Source organism: Mustela nivalis, assembly GCF_964662115.1.
Source record: "Mustela nivalis genome assembly, chromosome: 6".
Taxonomy (NCBI): Eukaryota; Metazoa; Chordata; class Mammalia; order Carnivora; family Mustelidae; genus Mustela; species Mustela nivalis.
The window spans coordinates 136,856,514-136,880,888 of NC_139025.1; the positions used below are offsets into that span (position 1 = coordinate 136,856,514).

At 36.4% G+C, this 24,375-nt stretch overlaps 1 protein-coding gene across 1 annotated transcript in view; it reads left to right on the forward strand.

The window, feature by feature from the left end:
* The window catches only part of LOC309867645 (myocyte-specific enhancer factor 2A-like), a gene marked incomplete at both ends in the record, with an annotated part of 115,624 nt that overhangs the window by 46,953 nt on the left and 44,296 nt on the right, over positions 1–24,375 (forward strand). The window contains 1 exon segment of the mRNA XM_082736704.1: positions 6,941–7,144. Within this exon segment, the coding sequence (XP_082592830.1) occupies positions 6,941–7,144 (204 nt within the window).

Sequence of the window (24,375 nt, forward strand, 5' to 3'; positions counted from 1 at the left end):
TTAAGTGCAAAAGAGAGACCAAAAGTGAGAGAGGATAAGAAAGGATGGGGGGAATTCTTAGTAATCAAGGTAATGAGGGCTGCATAAATCCTGATTCACTCAACATAATTTCCAAAAATAATCCACACAGAAAAGCATGAAGAACAAATACAATTGTATGAAACCTACAACTTTGGTGCAACTAGAAAGCAAATGATGTCCAAATTTGTTTTAGCTTTAGGGAAATATTACCAACTTACAGTGTGCTATTTTTTCTTTAACTTCTGCAGGTCTTTCACATGAGCAAGCATACTTAAGGAAAAACAGTGTGGAAGGGAGAAGAGACTTTGTGAATATCTAAAGTTGATTTGAAATCATTACTAAAAAAGGGAAGTCTATTCTAATAAGTACAAAAATTCTGAAAAATACTACTTGTAGGTCAAACAGACCAGCGGTAAAGGACTTAAAATTTATGTGATATTTAAGGAAATGGTCTTGGGAGGGTAACTGTTTGGGGGCTTTTATAAAGGAAGACAGAGGTAATCATTTGGAAAATGTTTTTTGAATGGAAAAGAAGGGAAGAGATAATGAAATCCTTCAAGATAAATTTTTTTAAAAAGTACAAAAAAAGATATTGAATGATATCAGAACTCCTCTCCCTCCTGCTGCTCCCTTAAAAAAAAGCTTCCATTAAAGAGACCATACTGAATGATCCATCCTCCCACTGCCAGTACTTTCCATTGCAATTCATTGAGGCCAGTAATTTTCATGTATACAATCTACTATAAAGAAGAAAACAGATGATTTATAGCTGTTCAGGTGATGAAGTTGTTGTCCCCAAACAATGGAAAAGTGGAAAAAAACCTGTAAAATGATAACTCCAAGCTGAAACCATTCTCCATAAATAAGTGTTTAGAAATGTGACCGATGAAAAAAATCATTATTCAAAATTTGGAAATACTAAGAATAGATTTCGATTTTTTCCAAAGCTATAGATGAAACAAAGTGATTAAATTGCATAAAGAAAAATAAAAAGATAACATTATATCAAAACAAAGGTTAAATTACACAGTGACCACAGAAGACTAGATTCAAGTGAAATCTTAAAAAGATTACTGAAGGATAGCAGGAGATAACTAAGTGAATGGAAATGAGATAAGATTGTTCAGGGGGTTAGGGAGAAGGTGTTTGAAAAGGGAGGTAGATTAGAGAGGTCCAGCTTACATATAATTCCTTGGAGCATCTCACTGTGCCTGCAAGTTCAGAGAATATTGGGAACATGTCAGATGGACACAGAAGATAGCATAGTGGATCTCTCATTGGTAAAATCAAAAACAATTTAAACATCAAAAGAAAAAAGGTAATGATTATAATGCATTGAATAAGGTAGCCTATAAGTTGATATGGACATGAATGAGTAAATGCATACATGGAGGAAAAGCAAACTGTCTTATAAAATGCAATTAGTAGTAAATGTAGATATAATGTATTATGAAATTAGAAAATCCCTATTTGACAACCACCATAGTAATTTTTAGGCAAGAATCATGAATGGATTAATGGATCAGTTAAACTTTGATAAATATGATATTTACATAGAAATTTTATCAAATACTTACTAATTACAAGGGGGAAAATAGTAACTTTATAAGGGAAAAATCTTGACAGACTCTATCTTAACCAAGTTAACACTACCAGTTGGGACAAATAGATGTCATGTGGATTTTCATGAGAGAGATTGTGGACAGAACATCACTTCTAAGTTGTTCCTGCCAAAAACATAGTCTAAAGGTAATCAGAAAGAAACATTAGACAAAGTCAAATTGAGAGATATATGACAATATAAATATAGCCTGTATTCTGCACAAGTACGAAGGTCCTGAAAGACAAAGACTGAGGAAATATTTCAGATTAAAGAGGTTGCAGTTTTCAGAAAGCAACAGCTAATTCTGGATTGGATCCTGCACTAGCAGGGGGAAAAAGGAAATTGGGAATAATTGAGAAATTTGAATAAGGTTTGTAGATTATAGTGCTATATCCTTGTTTTCTGATTTTGATAATTGTGTTTTTCTTTGTTTTTAAGAAAATATTTAGGGGCAAAGGGACCGTATAACTTCTACTTTAGTTTGTCCAAAGGAGTCAGGAAAAAAAGTGTGTGTGTGTGTGTGTGTGTCTTTTATTTAGGGAAGGCAGTCATGGTAAAATGTTAACAGTTGGGGAGTTTGGTTGAAGATAAATGAAAAATGTGGAATATAAAGTTAATTTTATGTTACTAATTTCATATAAGCTGCTAGCAGTAAACCAGTGTTTTAGACTAAATGCTATAGATAAAATGAAAAAAGACTTTATTTATGAAAGTTGAAAGCGAAATATTAATATTTCTAGTTTTCAATGTTATGTCTTTGGGGTCATCCTTGAAATATAAGTGTGTTCTTGTACACATTTTTCTAATTACTGGGAAAGCTCTTTTAGACCTGTAGTTGAAAGACCCACGGATCCCCTTACCCAAGAATTCAACACTGCCACAGGATGCAAACAGCAAGAGGCTGTCTTTTTTCCATTGGACATTCTTTCCTGCTTTGTTGAAGATTAGTTGACCATAGATTTGAGGGTCTATTTCTGGGCTCTCTATTCTGTTCCATTGATCTATGTGTCTGTTTTTGTGCCAGTACCATGCTGTCTTGATGATGACAGCTTTGTAATAGAGCTTAAAGTCCGGAATTGTGATGCCACCAACTTTGGCTTTCTTTTTCAATATCCCTTTGGCTATTCGAGGTCTTTTCTGGTTCCATATAAATTTTAGCATTATTTGTTCCATTTCTTTGAAAAAGATGGATGGTACTTTGATAGGAATTGCATTAAATCTGTAGATTGCTTTAGGTAGCATAGATATTTTCACAATATTTATTCTTCCAATCCAGGAGCATGGAACATTTTTCCATTTCTTTGTGTCTTCCTCAATTTCTTTCATGAGTACTTTATAGTTTTCTGAGTATAGATTCTGTGTCTCTTTGGTTAGGTTTATTCCTAGGTATCTTATGGTGCTGGGAAAATTGGACAGCCACATGCAGAAAAATGAAATTGGACCATTTCCTTACACCACACACAAAAATAGACTCAAAATGGATGAAGGACCTCAATGTGCGAAAGGAATCCATCAAAATCCTTGAGGAGAACACGGGCAGCAACCTCTTTGACCTCTGCCGCAGCAACATCTTCCTAGGAACAACGCAAAAGGCAAGGGAAGCAAGGGAAAAAATGAACTATTGGGATTTCATCAAGATCAAAAGCTTTTGCACAGCAAAGGAAACAGTTAACAAAATCAAAAGACAACTGACAGAATGGGAGAAGATATTTGCAAACGACATATCAGATAAAGGACTAGTGTCCAGAATCTATAAAGAACTTAGCAATCTCAACACCCAAAGAACAAATAATCCAATCAAGAAATGGGCAGAGGACATGAACAGACATTTCTGTAAAGAAGACATCCAGATGGCCAACAGACACATGAAAAAGTGCTCCATATCACTCGGCATCAGGGAAATACAAATCAAAACCACAATGAGATATCACCTCACACCAGTCAGAATGGCTAAAATCAACAAGTCAGGAAATGACAGATGCTGGCGAGGATGCGGAGAAAGGGGAAACCCTCCTACACTGTTGGTGGGAATGCAAGCTGGTGCAGCCACTCTGGAAAACAGCATGGAGGTTCCTCAAAATGTTGAAAATAGAACTGCCCTATGACCCAGCAATTGCACTATTGGGTATTTACCCTAAAGATACAAATGTAGTGATCCAAAGGGGCACATGCACCCGAATGTTTATAGCAGCAATGTCCACAATAGCCAAACTATGGAAAGAACCTAGATGTCCATGAACAGATGAATGGATCAAGAAGATGTGGTATATAAACACAATGGAATACTATGCAGCCATCAAAAGAAATGAAATCTTGCCATTTGCAACAACATGGATGGAACTAGAGCGTATCATGCTTAGCGAAATAAGTCAAGCAGAGAAAGACAACTATCATATGATCTCCCTGATATGAGGAAGTGGTGATGCAACATGGAGGCTTAAGTGGGTAGGAGAAGAATAAATGAAACAAGATGGGATTGGGAGGGAGACAAACCATAAGTGACTCTTAATCTCACAAAACAAACTGAGGGTTGCTGGGCGGAGGGGGCTTGGGAGAAGGGGGTGGGATTATGGACATTGGGGAGGGTATGTGCTTTGGTGAGTGCTGTGAAGTGTGTAAACCTGGTGATTCACAGACCTGTACCCCTGGGGATAAAAATATATGTTTATAAAAAATAAAAAATTTTAAAAAAAAGATAAAACTCTGAATAAAATGAATGAGCTCATTGTGCTTCCAATAATAAAGATTGGATGGAGAGGGGGGTGCAAGTTAGTTAGTTATTATAGCTAAGGAGCTTTTACTTAGATAAGTAAAAAAAAAAAAAAAAAAAAAATCACAAAGTATGAAATGGCCAAAAGATGGGCAATATAGAGAAAGCAAATCCCAAATGACAACAAATATAAGAAAAATATATCTAACAATTACTAGTTAGGAAATGCATATTAAAGAAATGAGATTTTTATTTTACATCTATCATACGAACAAAACAGTTGTAACATTTATATGAAAAAATTATGAAAGAGTCCATTAGTATACCATTTGACATAGAGGCATATCCACAAGGTGTGGTTGAATGACTAAAATAAAATAAAGAGTATTGATAGAGTCCCTGTTTTATCAAATGCTGACAAAATCCCTTATTATGTATACATGTATATATGAATATGGTTATATGATCTTGCATAAAAATGTGGAATGAAAAATACTAAGTGAAAAACACTGGTTAAGGGGTTTATTTTGGTTCAGGGGAAAGTAGGGAGGCAAGTATAAAACACTATTTCCATATATATATGCACTTATATAAAATATATATTTGTGTATTTATATTGTAAGGATTTTTTTTAAAGATTAATTAATAATAGATTTACTTTCACAAGGTGAGGAAAGCAACCATTAGACACATGTAGTGTTAAGAGTGTTCCACAAGGAGGGAAAATAGAAAAGTTCCCAGGGAGGAAAGTAGCTGGTGGTTAAGGAAGACACACACACATGCACATAAGCACACACACAAACACATGAATGAGGCTTACTGGATGTAAAGGAGAGTGATGGGAAATAACTTCAGAGAGATAGTTTGAAGCCAGATAATTTATTTTGTTTACTTAATGAGTTTGGATATTACTTCCAGTGCAGAAAAAAAGCTCTAAACTTCTACTTAAATAATGGGATGTATGTTTTAAAAATATCACTTGGTTATCCAAAGGATACGAGCATAGTCATTTGAAGGGCACATGCATCTCAGTGAGGGAAGAAAGGACCTGAGAATAGACTGTAACAAAGGGGTGAGGTAAGTGGACTGCAGGACTGGATGCAGGTTAAAGAATTTCTGGAGAGAGGATACAAAGCAGGAGAGCTAGATAGGAGGCAAAGTGGAATACAAGAAATTGAGATTTTGGAGGTGATGTTGATGAAGTTCTAGAACCTAGATGAGGTTCGGTGGGCTGAGGTCTGGTGCCGATGACCAAGAAAGAATTCTTGAGACATCTTTGGTGCAGAATGGTGGTTTATTAAAGCACAAGGACAGGACCTGTGGGCAGGAAGAGCTGCTGCCCTGGGTTGTGGGGATGGCAGGTTATATACCCTGTGGTTGGGGGAAGGTGAGGGGGAGGAAGGTTTCAATGGAGTTTTCATATGCTAAGGAGGGCCTATAAGGTGCCAGGATGTCCCAGGCCTACCTGAGGCCTTGCCCTGGCGACTTGATCAATGTTGTCTTTAGACCAGCCATTAACATTAAGATAGTTGGGAGACTTTTTGGTGGGGTGTCACAATCCTGCTCTCAATCGTCTTTGTTAGTGAGATTTAGGACATTTGTAAGCCAAGGGAGACTCCTGTCTAGCAGGATTGTGAGCTCTGCAAATTAACCATTTGCTTATTGTTCATGCAGTCAGGGCTGCCTGAGGGATGCTACACATATACTGAGCGGGAGCAGATGGAGAGGGGGGTGCAAGGCGCCAGCTTTTGCTTTGTCTTCAGCCAACCTCATGCTCCCTCATCAATGTGATTATTGGTGGTGGCAGAGTTAAAGGTGTGACAGTAGGAGTGGGTGTTTAACATAGGGTGGATGTGGATCATTTGGAGGTTGGGGATGTTTTTGCAACGATTTTTTTTTTTTAAACTGGGATACTGAAATCACCAGTTATACAAGTAGGGCTGGAAAGGGAAGTACCAGGTGAAAGATATCAGTACATGAGGGGGTCACATGGTGCCCTTCAAGAGGACAGTTATTGAGTGGTTTAAGTTTCATGGTGTGAGCTTCAAAATACCTGGGGCTTTTGAAGGGGAAGGAAGGAAAAATAACTTGTAAGATAGAATACGGAGCAAAAAGGACTTATTTATCTTTCCCGCTCTTGAGCATAGTAGATGTAATATTTAAAATAGACCAACAAATATTGGTCTCTGTTTGAGAGGACTTCAGGTGACAGGTTTCAGTTGGAAACTGGAAGAATATTCAAAGAAAAATTTGAGGACACTGGGGAATTTGTTGACCCTAGACTGTGAATTTTACACTGGATGATAAGGGCCCAGTGGTCAACTGTGTCCTCTTGTTTTTTGTGTTCTGCAGCAGACTGGCAGCCAGGGATAAAGGAAAACTTCCTCAGGAGAGTGCTTTCTGAGGAATTAGAAGTTAAACGTGGAACACTAGTCTTGCGGCAGATGGGGGAGTAAGAGGCTCATGTGGAACGTGAGGCTACCAAGCTTTTTCAGCTGTGGAATCTGACTCAGGATTAAAAGAGGCCTCATCTTTAGGTAGCCTGTATTCAAGTACTGCTAATGCTTTTACTAAAATATATACCTTTTTTTTCTTTGATCGTCTAGGTTACTTTTACAAAGAGAAAGTTTGGATTAATGAAGAAAGCCTATGAACTTAGTGTGCTCTGTGACTGTGAAATAGCATTCATCATTTTCAACAGCTCTAACAAAATGTTTCAGTATGCCAGCACTGACATGGACAAAGTTCTTCTCAAGTATACAGAGTATAATGAACCTCATGAAAGCAGAACCAACTCGGATATTGTTGAGGTAACACATATATCTAGTAATGCCTGAATTGCAGACATGATTATTTCTTCCCTTTAGTAACTTTTAACTGTCAGATTGCTTCACATCCACATTTCAAATCCGTTGTATATATATATAAAATACATAAAAATATTTAAAAACATATATTTTATTATATATATATAAAATTTTTTTTTCTCCAAATCATTTCCTGGGATGATCTGATTATTGTATAATAATGTATATATATTTTTTATCCCAATCATTTGTTACAAGGATCTGATTATTGCTCTGTCATGACCCACTTAGGCTATATACATATCCTGTTTATTGAGACAAAATTAGGCTATTGTACTGTGTAGAGCAGTATAATACAGCATTTTATCTATGATTATTTTGTATGCATTTTAAAGTTAATATTATAAGAATCTATATCACTTGGGATAGTATGAAGTTACACTGTTAATATGCTTTAATCATTTCGTTGCATCAGTGACTACCCACAATTTTAAACACTAATGAAATGGAAGAAAATGACAAAAATAATACTTCTATTTTGTGAATATTATTTTAGTTGTGGGGTGGGGAGAGATTCTTCACTTTTTTTCCCCTCCTTATCTGTTGTCCTTCAGTATTTCTAATAATTCTGCCAACCTAATTAAAGTGAAAATAAAAGGAATTTATTTGGAATTATTTCCATCTTACTCAGAAATAGGTTTTAAAGCAAAACCTTCAAAAAGGAGAATCTGTATGCCTTCCCCTATAATTCTTTTCTGCTGTAAAATATTTTTATAAAAGATAATTTTCCATTTATATTTCTAATGACATTTTAAATTAGCTTAATACTTTTGTCTTTTTTGTTTACATTTAGAGATTCTGTTTCATTTTTATTCAAAAAAGGAAATTTTTTTCCCCTACTACTTCAAAAGTTACATACTTTGGCTTAGTTTTTATATTAGAAGACTATTTCAGTAAATTAGGGATTTCCTTGTGAAAATACTAAAACCGTGTGAAACGATGCGGAATTAACCACAAAGGAAGAAATGAAATCCTAATGTAGATTTTATATGAGTAATTAAAATTAAGATAAAGATTCTTTAACTATTGTAGTGTACAGGAAGCTAATTTACCTGTCTCCACTGATGAAATGCATTTTAAATTTCCTCTATACCCTATTACTCTACTGCAACCATTCATTTTTGGACAGTAATTGATTTAGTTTGTTACTGCGGGGGAAAAAAATCTGCTACTTATAGTTAAAAAAAACCTCTGTTACTTTTTAGCAGTTAATCAGTTGTTTGCAGTGAGAAGTAAAAGCATCTTCTATTACAGCTACAACTCATCTCTGTTGCTTGTTCCCCACAGTTTTATTTAAATGGCTCTTTGCTATGAACATCCCCTGAAATGTGTATGAAGTGTTCGATTTTGCTTTTGTGGTTCACTTCAGTTAAACAACATGGTTACGTAGCCAAACCCCTTAATGCAGTTGTGATTGTATCAATTTTAAGTTACTTTATATTAGCATTTATGGTATATCTTAATCACTTATGTGCGGTATAAATTAGACCCTTTCCCTATTAAACCATAATTCACTTTGAATTATGATTTTGTAAATTATGAGATCATTATTCAGGTAATCTTTTATCAGAGACTTCATAACTGGATTCCCTTGAAATGGAGAATATCCCTGGTGCGTTTAATTTAAAATGACATCTTATTTTAAAAATCTTTGTATCTTATCAAACGCTCCACTGCCTAAGTCAAAGAAATAGAGTTGACTTTAATAATGTCAACAAATAGATAATTCAAGCTAGTTTCATTGTAGAAGGCAACCACCTCCTTAACCCTAACTACTCTGCTCTTTCATTGCAGCAGTTGTTGTTCTTGGCCCCTGGAAGTTGAGGGTACTTCGCACAGCCTAAAGTTTACTTCCTTAGAGAACATGAAGAATATAGTCTGATTTAATCCTCACAGAATTTTCAAACTGCCTCAGTCTTCATCTCTGTTGTGGTCAGCAATCAAAGTGTAAGAGAGTAAATCCCAAACATGTTTTAGCAGTCTCCTATATTACAGTTTACTTTAGTGTGAAGGGAAACTTCGCAGGTCAATTATCAATTGGGAGTTGAATGTTTTCTTTTTAAGTGAATTTCTTAGATACAAGTGAACATGAATATTATGTGGAGTTCTGAATTATATAAATACAGTGGGTAGAAGACATATTGGCTTATAAGGGATAAATTTGTTGGTAGGATAAATTATAAGGCTGAATTTACTTTGTATGTGAAGCTGACTGAATTAACCTTCATTATAAAACGATGGTGGTTATCCTAGATACTCTTTCTTCCACATATAAAGGTAATGGAACTGCAGCCTCACTAGTGTTGTGCATGTGTCTGAGTTCCTTTTATCAGTGGTGGTGATGGCTAATACTAAGGGAGCTATGAAGATTATTGTGAACCAAACTAAGATTATAGGATAAGAGTAATGACAGATACATATAGAACTTCCTATGGGACAGGCATTTCCAAGTGCTTTACAAATATCTCATTTAAAGATACTTTTAGAATACCATTGTAAGTATTTTTTTCATATAGTGTTTCATATAGTTTCCTTTCAAACAGTTGTAGTCATTGGAAGCACATTTTTGTCCATTTAACAGAAATATTCAAGGGGTTCCTGTGTGCCATGGAGTCTGCAGAGTGATGTTATTTAGTGATTTCTGACTCAGGCGCCAAGACTATTCTTTCTACACATAGTTTTGTAAACCAGTGAGATACACTTGTACCAACTGAAGATTTTTTATCTGTGAACGTCTAACAAATTGGTGTAATGTTCTGGGTGGCCGAAAAGCCATCTCCTGTGACTGAGTTCATCAGCTACAGTAAATGGAAGCATAAGTGACTCACTTTAGAGTGTTTCCTAATGCAATATGGTTGTCAGTGAGACTAACTGAAAACTTTGAGAACAACCTTCATAAGGCCTCTAACATGAATTCATTTATTTCCTATTGCATGTAAGTTGATGAAGTTCCAGAACCTAAGTCAGGTTCGGTGGGGTGAGGTTCGGAGCTGACGACTAAGGAAAGAATTCTTAAGACATCTTTGGTGCAAAATGGTGGTTTATTAAAGCACGGGGACAGGACCCGTGGGCAGGAAGAGCTGCTGCCCCGGGTTGTGAGGAGTGGCTGGTTATATACACAGGAGTTGGGTAGGTGAGGACAAAGGGGTGTTCAGAAGGGCTATTGGGGCAAAGAATACTATCAGGATATTGAAGGCTTAGTTGCTATCAAGTAAAGACAATTGGGAGTCTCCTGGTGGAATGTTACATTCCTGCTATCAAGCATCCCTGTTAATGAGATTTAGGTTTAGAAGAAATTTAACTTTATTTACTTTTCCTTCTACCTCTGCCTCCTTCGGTTTTTTATGGAGGGGAGGGTGACCTTAGGGATTGAGGAACTGTGTTCTGTGTCTTTGGAAATTGGGAAATTGATAAGGTAACTTCTTTGTTGTAAATCTCAAGGACATTTGCAAACCAAGGGAGACTCCTGCCTTGCAGGACTGTGATCTCTGCAAGTTAACTATTTATCCTTTTGGGCAGTCAGGGGTGCCTGAGGAATGCTACACATATGGAGGGGAGCGGGTGAAGAGGGGGTGCAAGGCGCCAGCTTTTGCTTTGTCCTCAACCAGCCTCCTGCTCCCTCATCAAGTTACTCTTTAAGATCAGTAGGATTTTACTTTCTCCCATATTGCTAAAAAGCTATACCTGCAAGGATGTACGTGTATTAGGCCTATGGAACTAGATCTAGTATGTTTTTTGGGAACACAGTGAAAAAAATATATTTAAAGTAGTTGGTATTTAAATATTATGATGATAAACAGATAAAAAGAAAGATGTGGTTCTCACATTTTATCTATCTTTTGATTTTAACCTCAAATTTAAGAAACCCATATACAGAATGGTGTTCTATCTTTGCTGTCCCTTGTTTCACATTACCTATATTTTGAAACTAGTTTCTTAAAATTTTAACAATTATAATTGATAAAAAATAATTTCTCTATGGCTTTTAAAAAAAATCAACAGCATTTACATATTTTAAATTGCATTTAGATATTTTAAAGTCTGTAATGTCTTGTAGGATGTAAATACCCCCTACATTCAGAAAGCTTAAATAAATGAAAATGGAAACTTACACATTAGTCAATTAGATAGTGTCATTAAGATAAACTTTATAAGAGACTTCATAACTGGATTTCTTTATAATGGAGAGTATTGCTGCAGTGTTAATGGGATTTTATTTGAAAATGCTTATACACTGCTTTTTAGGAGCTTATTCCTTTAAAAAATGAGTTTTACTATATTTACTATATTTCATTAGGAGACATTCTGTAAAGAATGTCATCAGAAATATGCATTGTACCTCTCCATGTTATTAAGCATTGATAACAAAAATATGTGGCTTTTTGTTTGGTAATTTAGTTGAAATGTACAAAGGCAATGTTATAATCCCCCATCTTTCTCTTTTCAATAAATTAAGATTTAAAAGCTTATGAACTGTAGTATGCAATTTGATAAGAACATTGGATTTGTCTTAGAGTATTAGAGAAACTAGCAATGAAAATCAGTTGGTTACCGTTATTCATACACGTGTGTGTACATTGTGTTTACACTAAACAAAGGCTAGGGCCAATAAAACATTTCTGTATCAAAATAAAAATGATGCTAAAGCCACAAAGCGAGGATTTTAGCAGCTGCTAGTAAATGCCTGAGAATAGTTTTGTATCTACTTTTCTCTTTGCTTCGCTTTGCAGGAATATTTGAAATATGATATATTCCAGTGTATAAATATTTTAAAAATAGTTATGACTTGGTGATATTGGAGAATATTCAGCAAATAGCTTATGTGGTGATTCTGATCACTGTGCTGTTATTTAAGAATGTAAGAGACCATGGCCATTTACCTCTTTAGTTAGTATCTTGTAAACTGTTCCCAGATAGAGGTATCTTCCTCATGACAGGAATACTGTAGTACTTAAAAGAAAAATTTCTCTTGTACTATCTTATTTGATCTTCATATCCAAGGTATGCTTTTTCAGAAGTGGGGATTGAGACTCCATTTGCCCAGAGTCATGTAGCAATTTAACAGCAGAAATAGGATTAGAATCTGGCATTGACATTATAGCCTCCCTTTGCTCCCCAGTTTATTGAATCCATTGGAGCTTTGGAATATTTCGCCATAAATGGATGAAGGTTTTTTTATATAAGTCAGTGATGTATACATAACATGTAGCAAACATGAATGAGTTTTCCTCAAAAATAACAGAAAATGAGTGGGGATAATTGTAGTAAGAATAGTAGATAACTTTTATCTAGTTGCTAATTTAGCCTGGTACCTTCTGGGGCTTTTACTTATTTCATCTGATTGAACCCTCTTACTGTCCTTATTTCACAGATGAGGAATTTGAGACACAGTGATAAAATAGGATGACAATAATTCAGATTCTAAAGAAAGAGAAAATCTGCTTTTTCAGAGTCTTACTCATTCCTCCGACTTTCAGATCACAAAGAATTTAGAAATTACCAATATCTTAAAAAAGAGGAAGATAGGGAATCAATATAAGATGCATCTACCAATTATTAAATAAAAAGAGCTGGTAGTGAAAGTTGACCATGGCAGGGATACATTATTTGAAAATCCGTGGCTCTCAGAGTATAGTACCTTGACCACCAGGAGCAGCATCATAAGAGAACTTTTAGAGATCTGAGGTTACTGAATCAGAAACGCTGAGGGGAGGTCTGAGCAATCTTGTATGAACTCGAATTAACTTGTCCTAAGTGGTGTGAGCCCAAAAGCTTCAAGGTAACATGCAGTCCCTGGGCAGTGGTTATCCAGCTTCTTAAACATTTTTATTCCCAAGAATATCCCTGAAATCATTTTAAGCAATGAGCAAGAACAAAGTGTAACTTGTAAGACCTTCTAAGGAAGCAATCCAAAATAGCATGCCAATTTCGGTGTGAATTACAAACTAGGGGACACGTTTCCAGTGGGTTACCTTCTAACGGGTTACTTTCAATTCACTTCTGCATGGTTATAAGTGCTTCTTTGAATGTATATAGAGGGCCTGGTGCGGATGTGTGGACCATGGATTACAGTTCCTCAGTTGAACAAAACAGAAAGATAAAAATGATTTTTGTCTCCTGAGATCATCTAGTACTGACCTTATAGAATCAGAAGCATCATTATACTTCGGTTTTCTGACAGTATTACAATGTTCTCAGAGAATCTTTCTGAGCCAATAAGTTTTTTTTTTTTTTTTTCTCCCCATGTTACAGATGAGGAATGGAACAGACAGGGAGTGTTTAAGAGGCTTGCCTAATGTTTTACAGCGCTGCAGTGGAGCGGCAGGGAAAGGGGAAAAATAATGAGACAACTGAAGACAAGACAAAGCTTCCCTCCACCTCCAGCCCCCTGCCCTGCTCTTTTATTCCTAACAGAGCCTGATGCAGCAGGATGGTGATTCACAGGGCGAGGCAAGAAATCCTCATGGCCCTCCTCCTCTTCTCACTTGTCCTGCACCATCACCTCACACAGCAGTCACCATAGCTCTCGCAATTTCAGTATGACTCTTTTTATTTTTACTATGTATTTGAATATTATTATTTATCATACAATTATTGGTTCTCACGTATGTGCTTTTTAAGGAACTGTGCATCTCTGCTTGTGATTTTTATTTTCTTGAGGTCAGATTTTTCTCCCAACGAAGATTGATGTTGCTGATATATGAACAGGAGTTCATGTGGGAAAGGGATGAGGGATCACTTTATAATACAGCTTACATTTCTCTACTGCATTTCTTGTGTTCATCGATGGATACCTATGTATCTTTTTCATGTCTCTTTGGGTCACAGATTGAGTGTTTTAGTAGTTAGCATCAGTAAGTTGTTCTTTTTCCTCTGAAGTTCTTTGCTACATTAGCCACATTTTTGGCCAGTGAGAAAAAGGGTACAGAGGATTGGGGGAGTGATCAGAGCAAACTTCCTCTCGAGGTAACACCATCATCTTAGTTTTTTAAAGGACAGGGTTGGAGAGCAAAAAGGGTAGAAGAACGGTGTTCTAGCTCAAAGGGGCAGCTTATGTGGAAATTGGGAAATGAAACCTAGCACAGTTATTTTATGGAGTTAAAGTCAGCCAAGCATAGCTGTAGTAGTATAGTGTGAAGAGTGGAAATGGCCAAGACCTGGAAAGGAAACCAGATCCCAGGGAGGTGTATAAGGCCCTTGACTTTCTCCTGAAGGCTTGGGTAGCTATTGAAAGAGCTGTGTCTAGGTTTTATGGACTCTCTTCTCTTTCCAAGCAGTACCTTGTGTTCAAATCACACTGTAATTTTGTTTGTTTGTTTGCTTTTGAAAGGGGTTGAAAAGGGAGGAGGAAAAGGGTAAAAATGTTGACTATAATGCATTATTTTTACATTTTTAATTTATTGTACTGATACTTACCATTCCATGTGCAAGGCATTGTGCCACACACTGGGAATAAGTGGCCATATCTCTGCCATTTTCCTAAAAGCTATTTTATTATCTTTCTACAGAAGTTCTTTTGTTAGATAAATTTCAGTACAGATTCAAGACACTTAGAATCTCAAGGTTTTGATGTTTCCCATCAAAGAGTAATCATTCAGCATATAAATACTATCTTACTATTAGAGTTATAAGCTAATTCAGTGCAAAAGATGCAGGGTACTTACCATGTTTAAGGATGTTCTGTGTATGCCTATAGAGTGAGAGATAGATAGAGTGTAAGTGATATATCTCTTATAAAGTTGTAGCAAGTGCAGACATGCAGTTTTTTAAAAAAAAAAAAAATGGCCATTGAAACACATAGCTCTTCTTAAAATTAAGGAGACAATTTGTATAGTTTTTATATTTATTCTGATGTTATTTTTGTAGCTCAGCTTTGAGAGAAGCTCTAGAGATCTAGAGTCTAAAGAAAGGTATCTTTTTTTTTAAGATTTTCTTTGTTTATTTGAGAGAGAGAGAGAGAGAGAGAGAGAATGTGTGCATAAGCAGGGGGAGCAGCAAAGGGAGAGGGAGAGAAGCAGGCTTCCCGCTGAGTAGGGAGCCTGATACAGGGCTTGATCCCAGGACCCCAGGATCGTGACCTAAGCCAAAAGCAGACACAACCAACTGAGCTGACCAGGGACCCTGAGAGGTATCTTCTTATCATAGATTAGTCATAATCCTACTTTTTAAATTTACAATTACACATTCAGTGCTTGACCAAATAAATCCTTCCAAATGGTAGTATGAACTTCCCTTATTTTGGAAAAGTAAGCATACCTTGTAATTTTGTAGGTTTTGTTTGGTGTGTTGATTTGTGAATCAAATCAATTTTGGATATGTGCTTTGATACTTGTGTGTCCTAGGGATATTCTGTGAAGAATCTTATTGTATGTGTAGGCACACTGATATTTGATTTTATTTCTTACTCATTTTGATTTTAATTGATGGGCAGTAAAAGATCAGAAGTACACTTTTAAGATTGTTTTTGAAATGTTAATGATTCTTGCAACTTGTTATGTAAACTACAAGTCTGAGTCTTAGAGAATAAACCAAAGCTTGAATTCATATTGGAATTTACCTCTTGTAATTTGACAGGAAGTATTGTTCTGTGCTGCCTTGTTTTTAAAGAAATTTTCATTCCATATAACTGCTTTGTTATTTTGTGGTAATTTCTGGGCTTGAGTTGTTATTTCCAAAGTCTCTTGAAAATCTCAAAAAGCTTATGTTCTGCAAAAAACCCTTAGAAATAGTAACTAGTATTTGTAAAGGAATTTTTAAAAAATCAGTTTGCTTTTTCATGCTACCAGTGGTCTTATAGGATTGTTCCATTGTATAATTAAAATATTTTTAGTGCTATTTTCCATATGTGTTATAGTTGGATTAAGTTTTTAAAAATTGTTCTGTTAGTTTGAGGTATAAAAAAATCTATCAGTTATGTTCTGTACAACAACAGAAAGGAAGGGTTTTAGATGAAGATTTAGGCATTTTGTGAAAGGTGGTAATAATTCTCAAATTCTGTTATTTGAGACTTCACTGATTATGATCTAAAGTAAGTTTCTATATTTAGTATTTATAATTAGCATTTCTTTGCTATACTGATCTGTTATTTATTGAATATTTATGGTACCTATTTAATAGGAACAGAAAGTAGAATTAAAGTTCTAAATCCTGGGGCGCCTAGGTGGCTCAGTGGGTTAAAGCCTCTGCCTTCAGCTTGGATCATGAGCCTAGAGCCCTGGGATTGAGCCCCACATCAGGCTCTCTGCTCAGTGGGGAGCCTGCTTCCTCCTCTCTCTCTGCCTGCCTCTCTGCCTACTTGTGATCTCTCCCTATCAAATAGATAAATAAATCTTTAAAAAAAAAGTTCTAAATCTTGTGGGTATTCAGTATCAATTAAAATAATATATGCATAAGCATTTTTTAAAAAAGATTTTTTATTTTTAAGTAATCTCTACATGCAGCATGGGGCTCATACTCACAAGCCCAAGATCAAGAGTTGTATGCTCTACGGACTAACTCAGCCAGGCACCCCATGAAAGCATTTTGAAAACTCTTTTGTATTAGATTGTTTCTGATTACAAGCAACAAAGACCTGACTGAAACTCACCTTTAAAATAAGGGTACTTGTTGGGGCGCCTGGGTGGCTCAGTGGGTTAAAGCCTCTGCCTTTGGCTCAGGTCATGATTCCAGGGTCCTAGGATTGAGCCCCACATCGGGCTCTGTGCTCAGCAGGGAGCCTGCTTTCTCCTCTCTCTGTCTGCCTCTCTGCCTGCTCGTGTCTGTCAAATAAATACATTTATTAGCAAAGTCTTTGCTAAAGAACATCAATATTCTTCCCACTGGATTCCCAAGATCTTTTAAAATCTTTTTAGAAAATTAAAAAATAAATAAAATAGGGGTACTTGTTACATCACATAACAAAAAATGCAGCAGTGTGGTAGAGATTAGGCTCTGCTCTGTTGAAGTAGGCTCCAGGTTTCTGCCTTCTCTCAGGCATCAGCTTTGTCCTTATGCTGGCTGGTGCATATTGACAGTAGCAGCTCCCGATCTTACCTCTGCACATGGCATCATCTATAGCAGCATTACCCAATAGAATTTCTTGTGGTGATGGAAATGTTCTCTATTTGTGCTGTCCAGTAGTGGTAGCCATTAGTCATATGTAGCTGTTGAGCACTTGAAATAGTAATAGTGCCATTGAGAAACTGTATTTTTAACTTGTCTACCATATTGTTAAGTACCAATATAAAGCATCAGAGATCTGTTCTGTCCTAGAGTTTTCACCAAATGTTCTGAAATTAACTCTATTATGCTGACTTGGATAACATGCTTCCACACTCCTCCCTGCAGTACACTAATCATGGTAGCGAGGAGAAAATGGAAAGTGCTGATTGGCTTATTCTTGCTAGATACTCCACCTCTGAGAGGTACTATGAAGCTACATTGATCCAGAAAGTTTCTATTTGCATAGGTGGGGATAGACCTGTAGCTCTGTATGGGTCTGACCCATACATTCATGGTCAGTGGACGTTTGACAAAAGTGCTAAGGTTAATCAATGAGAAAAGGAAAGTCTTTTCAATAAATGGTGCTAGAAAAGCTGGATATACATAAAGAAAAAATAAACCTTAATATTACTACACATCATACACACGTCTATGGAGTAAAGAGTTTGTATGGGTGAATAATAAAGGTGAGGAACACACAGACTGGGTGTAGCTGATACAGTGCCTTGAATATCAGGCTGTGGTGTTTGACCTTTGTCTTACAGGCAGTGGGCAGCCTTTAGAGGTGTTTAAAAGTTTAGGTAGTCAAATAATTGTTACAAGAATACTAATCTGGCAGCAGATTACCAGCATTTTAAACATGTTTATAGCTTTTAAAAATAGACTACAGATCTCATCTTTTAATTATGATAGTCTTTAGTAATGTTGAGATTTTATGAAGAAGAATGCTGTTCCACTTAGTTTGAATGACGAATGGTGATTAAAATGGTGGTTTAGACTGTGTCCTAAAGATTATGGAATATTGACATGTCATGCTTTTTCTTAATTGATCTATAAAAAAATTGAAGAGAGCATCATTTGTAGAAAAGGAAATGTTTAGAATTTACCCATAATGTGAATGTGATCAAGTATAAGTATAAATAAGCTTTGTAATGTGATCTCCCTTAATGTAACAATTTATAGTATTTTTATTTAAAGTCATTATTTATTATGAAAAAGTGACCAAAGTTACTGTAAAAGGGAGTTTATTATGAGAAGGTTTGGAAAACCCTGATCTAGTTCTGTACTTCATTTAAATGATAAGAAAGCAGGAGTCCAAACAAAGCCAGGGACTGGTCCAAGATCTTACGAGTTTGCAGTGACAAAACCAAGACTTAAATAATGTTTTCTTGAAGACCCTGGGTCTATCTCAGAAAGTCTTTGCTAAAGAACATCAATATTCTTCCCACTGGATTCCCAAAAATCAGCACACAGCTTAATAATAACCTGTACGGTTGAACTAAAAGCAGTGTTGCTTCCTTCAGTTAATTTATACTCTTAAAACTTTATCAGGGACGCCTGCGTGGCTCAGTTGGTTGGGTGTCCAACTTGATTTTAAGTCAGGTTCACGGTCTCATGGTGACAGGATCAAGCCCCACGTTAGGCCCTGCACAGTGTGGAATCTTGCTTGAGATTCTCTGCTCCCCTGCCCCATTCACAAACTGTCTCTCTGTCTCAAATAAATCTTTAAATTAAAAAACAAAAAACAAACATCAGACGTTACCCAAAAGTGTTAAGGACAAAAAGCAATGAAGTATGTTTAAATGGAAATAAAGTTCAAGAATGAAAGAATGTGATTCTCTTCACACTGTAATACTGGAAATACTGCCTTGATTGCTGTATTGCCCCCATCTTTCACATTGACTCCCACGATATATTATTTCCAACCTTTAGAAAAGTAAACAGACTTAAAAAGAAAAACATACAAGTGCTTCTGCTGTAATGCATTCCTGAAAAATCTCATAAACTCCAAAACCTGTGCAACGTTGTGTTTTGATCAACACAAACTAAAAAATAATTAGTAATTGAAAAGAGAATTTGAACTGCTCAGTGAGACAGCTTAGTATGTAGTTAGTGGCTACCACAGTAGGTGTTATAAATGCACAGAATTGATTACTTGAGTAGAAGTGTTGGCAACATTTAATTAGAATGGAGATAGTGGGTCTTAGGACAGTGCAGATGACTGTGTAGCAATGAGCAATGGAAGGTGGGGGGTTTGCCATTAAAGTGAGCATGGGAAATATTACAACCTTCATCAAGGCTGGGAATAGTCCTCTGAAGCCCTCGTTTTCAATTTCTTTTTTTCTTTTTTTAAAAAGCTCTGGCTCTCAAGAGGCCTTTCTCCTTTCCTGCTAAAGGTTGCCACTTTCCTGGCTCCCCTTTCCTAGGAAAAATCCCCAGTGAACCAGAGTGACTTCTTTATACTGACACCATTCCCTATTTGTCAGTTTCATGGCACCTAATTTACATTCCAAAACACATTATAGTAGAGAAGACTGTATTGTTTAATCATAGAAAGAGTTTTGCTTTTTTTTTTTTTTAAAGCAAATTTATCAGCTAATATTCATCTGAATAAGCGGCTGCTGTGTAAAAGATTATTCTGGGTGTGGGGGGAGTTGTATTATTACTGGTTTCTTTTAAGGTACAAAAAATAGCTGTTTTCATAGATTCTATTGGCTTTTGTTTCATATAGTTCTGTTCAGTGCTAATCTTAATATACCTGGGTATAAGACTCAATAGGTGTGAATTCCAGTGTGATTATTCATAATAATGGTAAAGATTTCTAGTGTTTTCTGCAACCTGCATAAAGTGCTTTCACACTACCTGATATCTTTATAAATTATTGCCCCCCAAATCCTTCACTGTCATGTGAAATTGAATGATTGAATGTTCAGCAAGGCAACGTAGTTTAGCTAGTGGCTACCACAACGTAGACACATTTGAGATTAACTTTTTCTCTTTTTATTGAGATATAATTTTCAGACCATAGAATTCACCATTTAAAATTATAGTTTTTAATGTATTCAAAAGTTTGTGCAACTGTGCACGCTAATTCCAGAACATTTTCATCAACCGTTCACAGTCATTTCCCAGCTCCCCTTACCTCCTCATCCTGGCAAACACTAACCTTTTTTGTGTGTCTATGAATTTGCCTATTCTGGATATTTCATATAAATGTTCTGTCTTGTGTCTAGCTTCTTCCATTCAGCATAATACTTCCAAGGTTCATTTATATTGTAGTATGTACCAATATATCATTCCATGGTTAAATGATATTCCATTGTATGGATAAACCATATTTTGTTTATCCAGTCATTCATTGATGGACATTGGGTTATTTCCACTGTTTTATTGCTACAAAAATGTGGCTCTGAATTTGTGTACAAGTTTTTGTACGGACATGTTTTCATTTTTCTTAGGTATCTACCTAAGAGTGGCATTGGCCAGTTTGTATGATAGCTCTGTGTTGAACTTTTTGAGGAACTTGACAGTGGAATTCTGTAGAAAAGATGGGACTCCTTTCCACAATTCAAGGAAAAGCAGAAACATCATCAAAAAACTTTGTAGATGTCATTAGAAAATATTTGGTTAATTTTTTCCTAAAACATTGTTGTTGTTGTTGTTTTTTTTATTTCTGTAATGTTGGATCAGGTTATCTGGACCAACCCTTCTGCTGAAGACAACTAAAAATACTAGAAAAATTGTACAAAAACTTCCTTATAGTATCAAAGAGCTGTTAAGGAACATGCCAGACCAAAATCTAAGAAAAGGTAAGATCCTAAGAGGTAAAGAAGTATTTAAAATTCTGGCTACCCTGAGTCATTTGCCCACCAGGATAAAACAGTTGAAAACTGAGCTTCAGGTTTTGTTGGATCCAGAGGCAAAGAACAACTCATTACATGTAGGTTTCCAAGTCTAATAGATCGCCTCCCATATCAAACTGGGACCAGGAAGAACAAAAAGTCCACAGTCTTTTCTCACTTGAAAAAATTGCAAGGGGAGATCTGTTGTCCTGAACAGATGGGGGAAGAGGAGAATAAGAAAAGTAAGAAAGAGAACCTGTCTCTGTGGGTTGTAAAACAAGTACCAGCATTGTGTGGGACCACTCATTGTCCAAAATCATTTAACACAGGAAGCCCGGGAAAACTTTTGCCTCAGGTATCTGGAAGAAGCAAATTGATATACTTTTTGAAGAAAGGCACTTTATTCAAAGCATCAAAAATCTCTTTCAAATAACCTTTCAAAACCATAGAGCATACCTCATACAAAGATGACTGACCATAAAAGAAAATAAGACACCATAAGCAAAATGCAGAAGAAATAGCAGAAACTAACATCTAAATACTTCAGATACTCATTATTATACATAGATTATAAACAGTTTCACTCTGTTTTAATAAACAAGCTTGAAAATATCTGCAAGAAACAGGAAAATCTGAGAGAAGTAATATAGCAAAATTGAATGAAATACTTAGAGCAATGAAAATTCACAAGAATTTGTGAACTGAAACAGGTTATCTGGAGGCTCACCACAAAGAGATGAAAAGGTAGAAAATATAAGATGTTGAGGAAAAGGAAAATTGGTTGGAAATTCTAGCCTGAATTTTTGTTGGCTTTCTAGAAGGAGGGGAAGAGAGGATGAATATGATGGGGGCAGATGTGATATTTGAAGAGATAATGACAATTTTCCAGGATTGGTTTAAGGAGTTCAACAAATCCCTTGCAGAATAAAAGAAAAAAGAATATATATATATTGTATGTATATATATATATATGGAGTGAAACTACAGAAAACAAAGACAAAGAGAAAAACATACAGAGCAGTTTATCTTCAAAGGAGTAGTGACTCTAGCCGCAAATGAAAATCTCTAGTCAATGAAATGATATCCTGAATGTGTTGAGAAGACGGAACTTGTAATCCAATTTAGAATTCTATATTCAGAGAAAATGTTTTAAAGAATGAAGGCAGGATACCTGACTTACATGCCCAGGAAACCCCATTGCTTCCTTTCTTCTGGCTGGCAGCAGGGAGGCCACACTATAGCTGGAGGTACTGTAAAAGACATGAACTAGCAGGAATTCATCAGCGCTCTGGCAGTCTTTGCTGAAAACATTTGGGGAGCTGAAAGTCCCTGCATGGGTAGACACTATAGCAGAAAGAGCTTGCTTGCTCTCTGTGATGAGAATTGTTTTGTTTGTTTGTTTGTTTTTTAAAGATTTTATTTATTTGTCACAGAGAGCACAAGCAGAGGAAACAGCAGACAGAGGGAAAAGCAGACTCCCCACTGAGCAAGGACTCCCTCCCAGGACCCTTGGATCATGACCCAGGCCGAAGGTAGCAGCTTAACCGACCGAACCACCCAGAAGTCCCTGATGAGAACTGGTTCTACACATGGGCTGCTTCCGCAGCACGGCACCTGTTTCTCCAGGGTGGTGCTGGGGTCAGCTCCATAACCAATATCTACGGGGGACACCAGAGAAATGGGTTCATGCCCAGCCACTTCAGCAGAGGTTCTAGGAGCATGGCCCACAAGTCCTCCAAAACTTAGGAGCTGAAAACTATGAAGAAGGACCAAGAGGGAACCTGCACACTGACACATCAGGGACAGAGAAATCTGGAAAGAATCACCAGACAGGTATCAAGTGCCACCAGAAGTATTAGAACAAATGCTGGGTTAATAAATTGGCTCATTCATTTAAAAAAAAAAAGCAAAAAACTGTGTATCAGTTTTGCAACTAAACCATGTCAGGCTTTTGAAGAAGGGGTCCAAAACCCAAGTCAGACTGTCTTGGTAAGAAAGCAGTCTTCATGGGAAGATCAAATGATCTTCAGAAGCTTCCAGTAGACAGTGACCCGTGTCTCTGTTTCATCAGTGAACATTAGAACCTAGTAGGTACTCTCAGTAAGTTTTGTTGGAAAAAAAGAAGGCAAATTAAATTATTTGTACAATTAAAACACACACACACACTAAGAAGGGATGGTGAAAACCAATAGCCAAGGCTTTTGAAGATACACTTTCCTGACTTCATGGTGCACTGAGAACCAAGTTTATCAAAATATTTATGTGTGAAGATTTGCAACAGAATTACATTATCCTCTGTTGATAGGCTGATGCCCAATATCTCGGTTTCTGTGAGTTAAGGGCCCCCTCAAACTGTTGGGATTGCTCAGGGTTAAGGGAAGAAGTATCATTGTCATTTATTGGGATCTTTACACTCAATCCTAGGAGTATCATAGAACTTTTAAAATTTAAAGAAGCCATATTTTGAACACGACACACTTCTTACTGAGGAAGATAGGAATAAGATTATGGAGGAACTGGAGAAGGAACCAGAAGGCATTGCCTATAGCTATATGCAAAAGGAATGTGCTGTCTTCCCAAGGTTGAAGTGTTTCCTGATCCCAAGCCTCTCTGTGTTCTCCCTTTCATTTATCAGCTGATTAATGCAGTCTGTTGAACCAGCTGAACTAGTACAGTGTGGTGGAAAAAGCACTGAATTGGACATCAGAAGATTTAGATTCTAGTCCTAGTTCTGCTACTTAAGAGCTGTGTGATGTGGTAGGGTTGAAGGCGGAGTACTTGGGTCTCTCCTAAGCTTCATATTCTCCTTTGTAAAGATAGGAGGTTAACCTAGGTTGCAATGGTACCATTTAATTTGTTTTTCATCAGCTATCTTAGTATACTTTTTTTGTGTATGTAAAATCTCAGGATCCTGTTGTGCCTCAAATATTTTGACTCAGTGGACAAATTTTCAGAAAAATAAAACTTAACAAAATGGAATCATGAAACTATAGACAACCTGAATAGTCTTAATTGTGAAGTTTACCACAGAAGATCTCCAAGTCCAGATGGCTTCATAAGCAAGGACTAACAGATTTTTTAAGGAAGAAATAATGCCAGTATTTCTAAACTCTTTCAGAGAACAGAAAAAGAAGAAACACTCTTTTCTCCATTATATGCGCTAGCCCAACTTTGATAGTAAAACCAGCAAGCAGAGTTCGAAGAAGAAAAATCAGAAGTCAGCCCCACTGAACATAAATGCAGAACTCCTAAACAAAATATTAGTCCACTCCTTTGAGCTCACATTTTTTTTTAGTGGAGACACTTAACTTGTTTTCACTTTGATGCATTTTCTGTACTCCTTGGGCATGC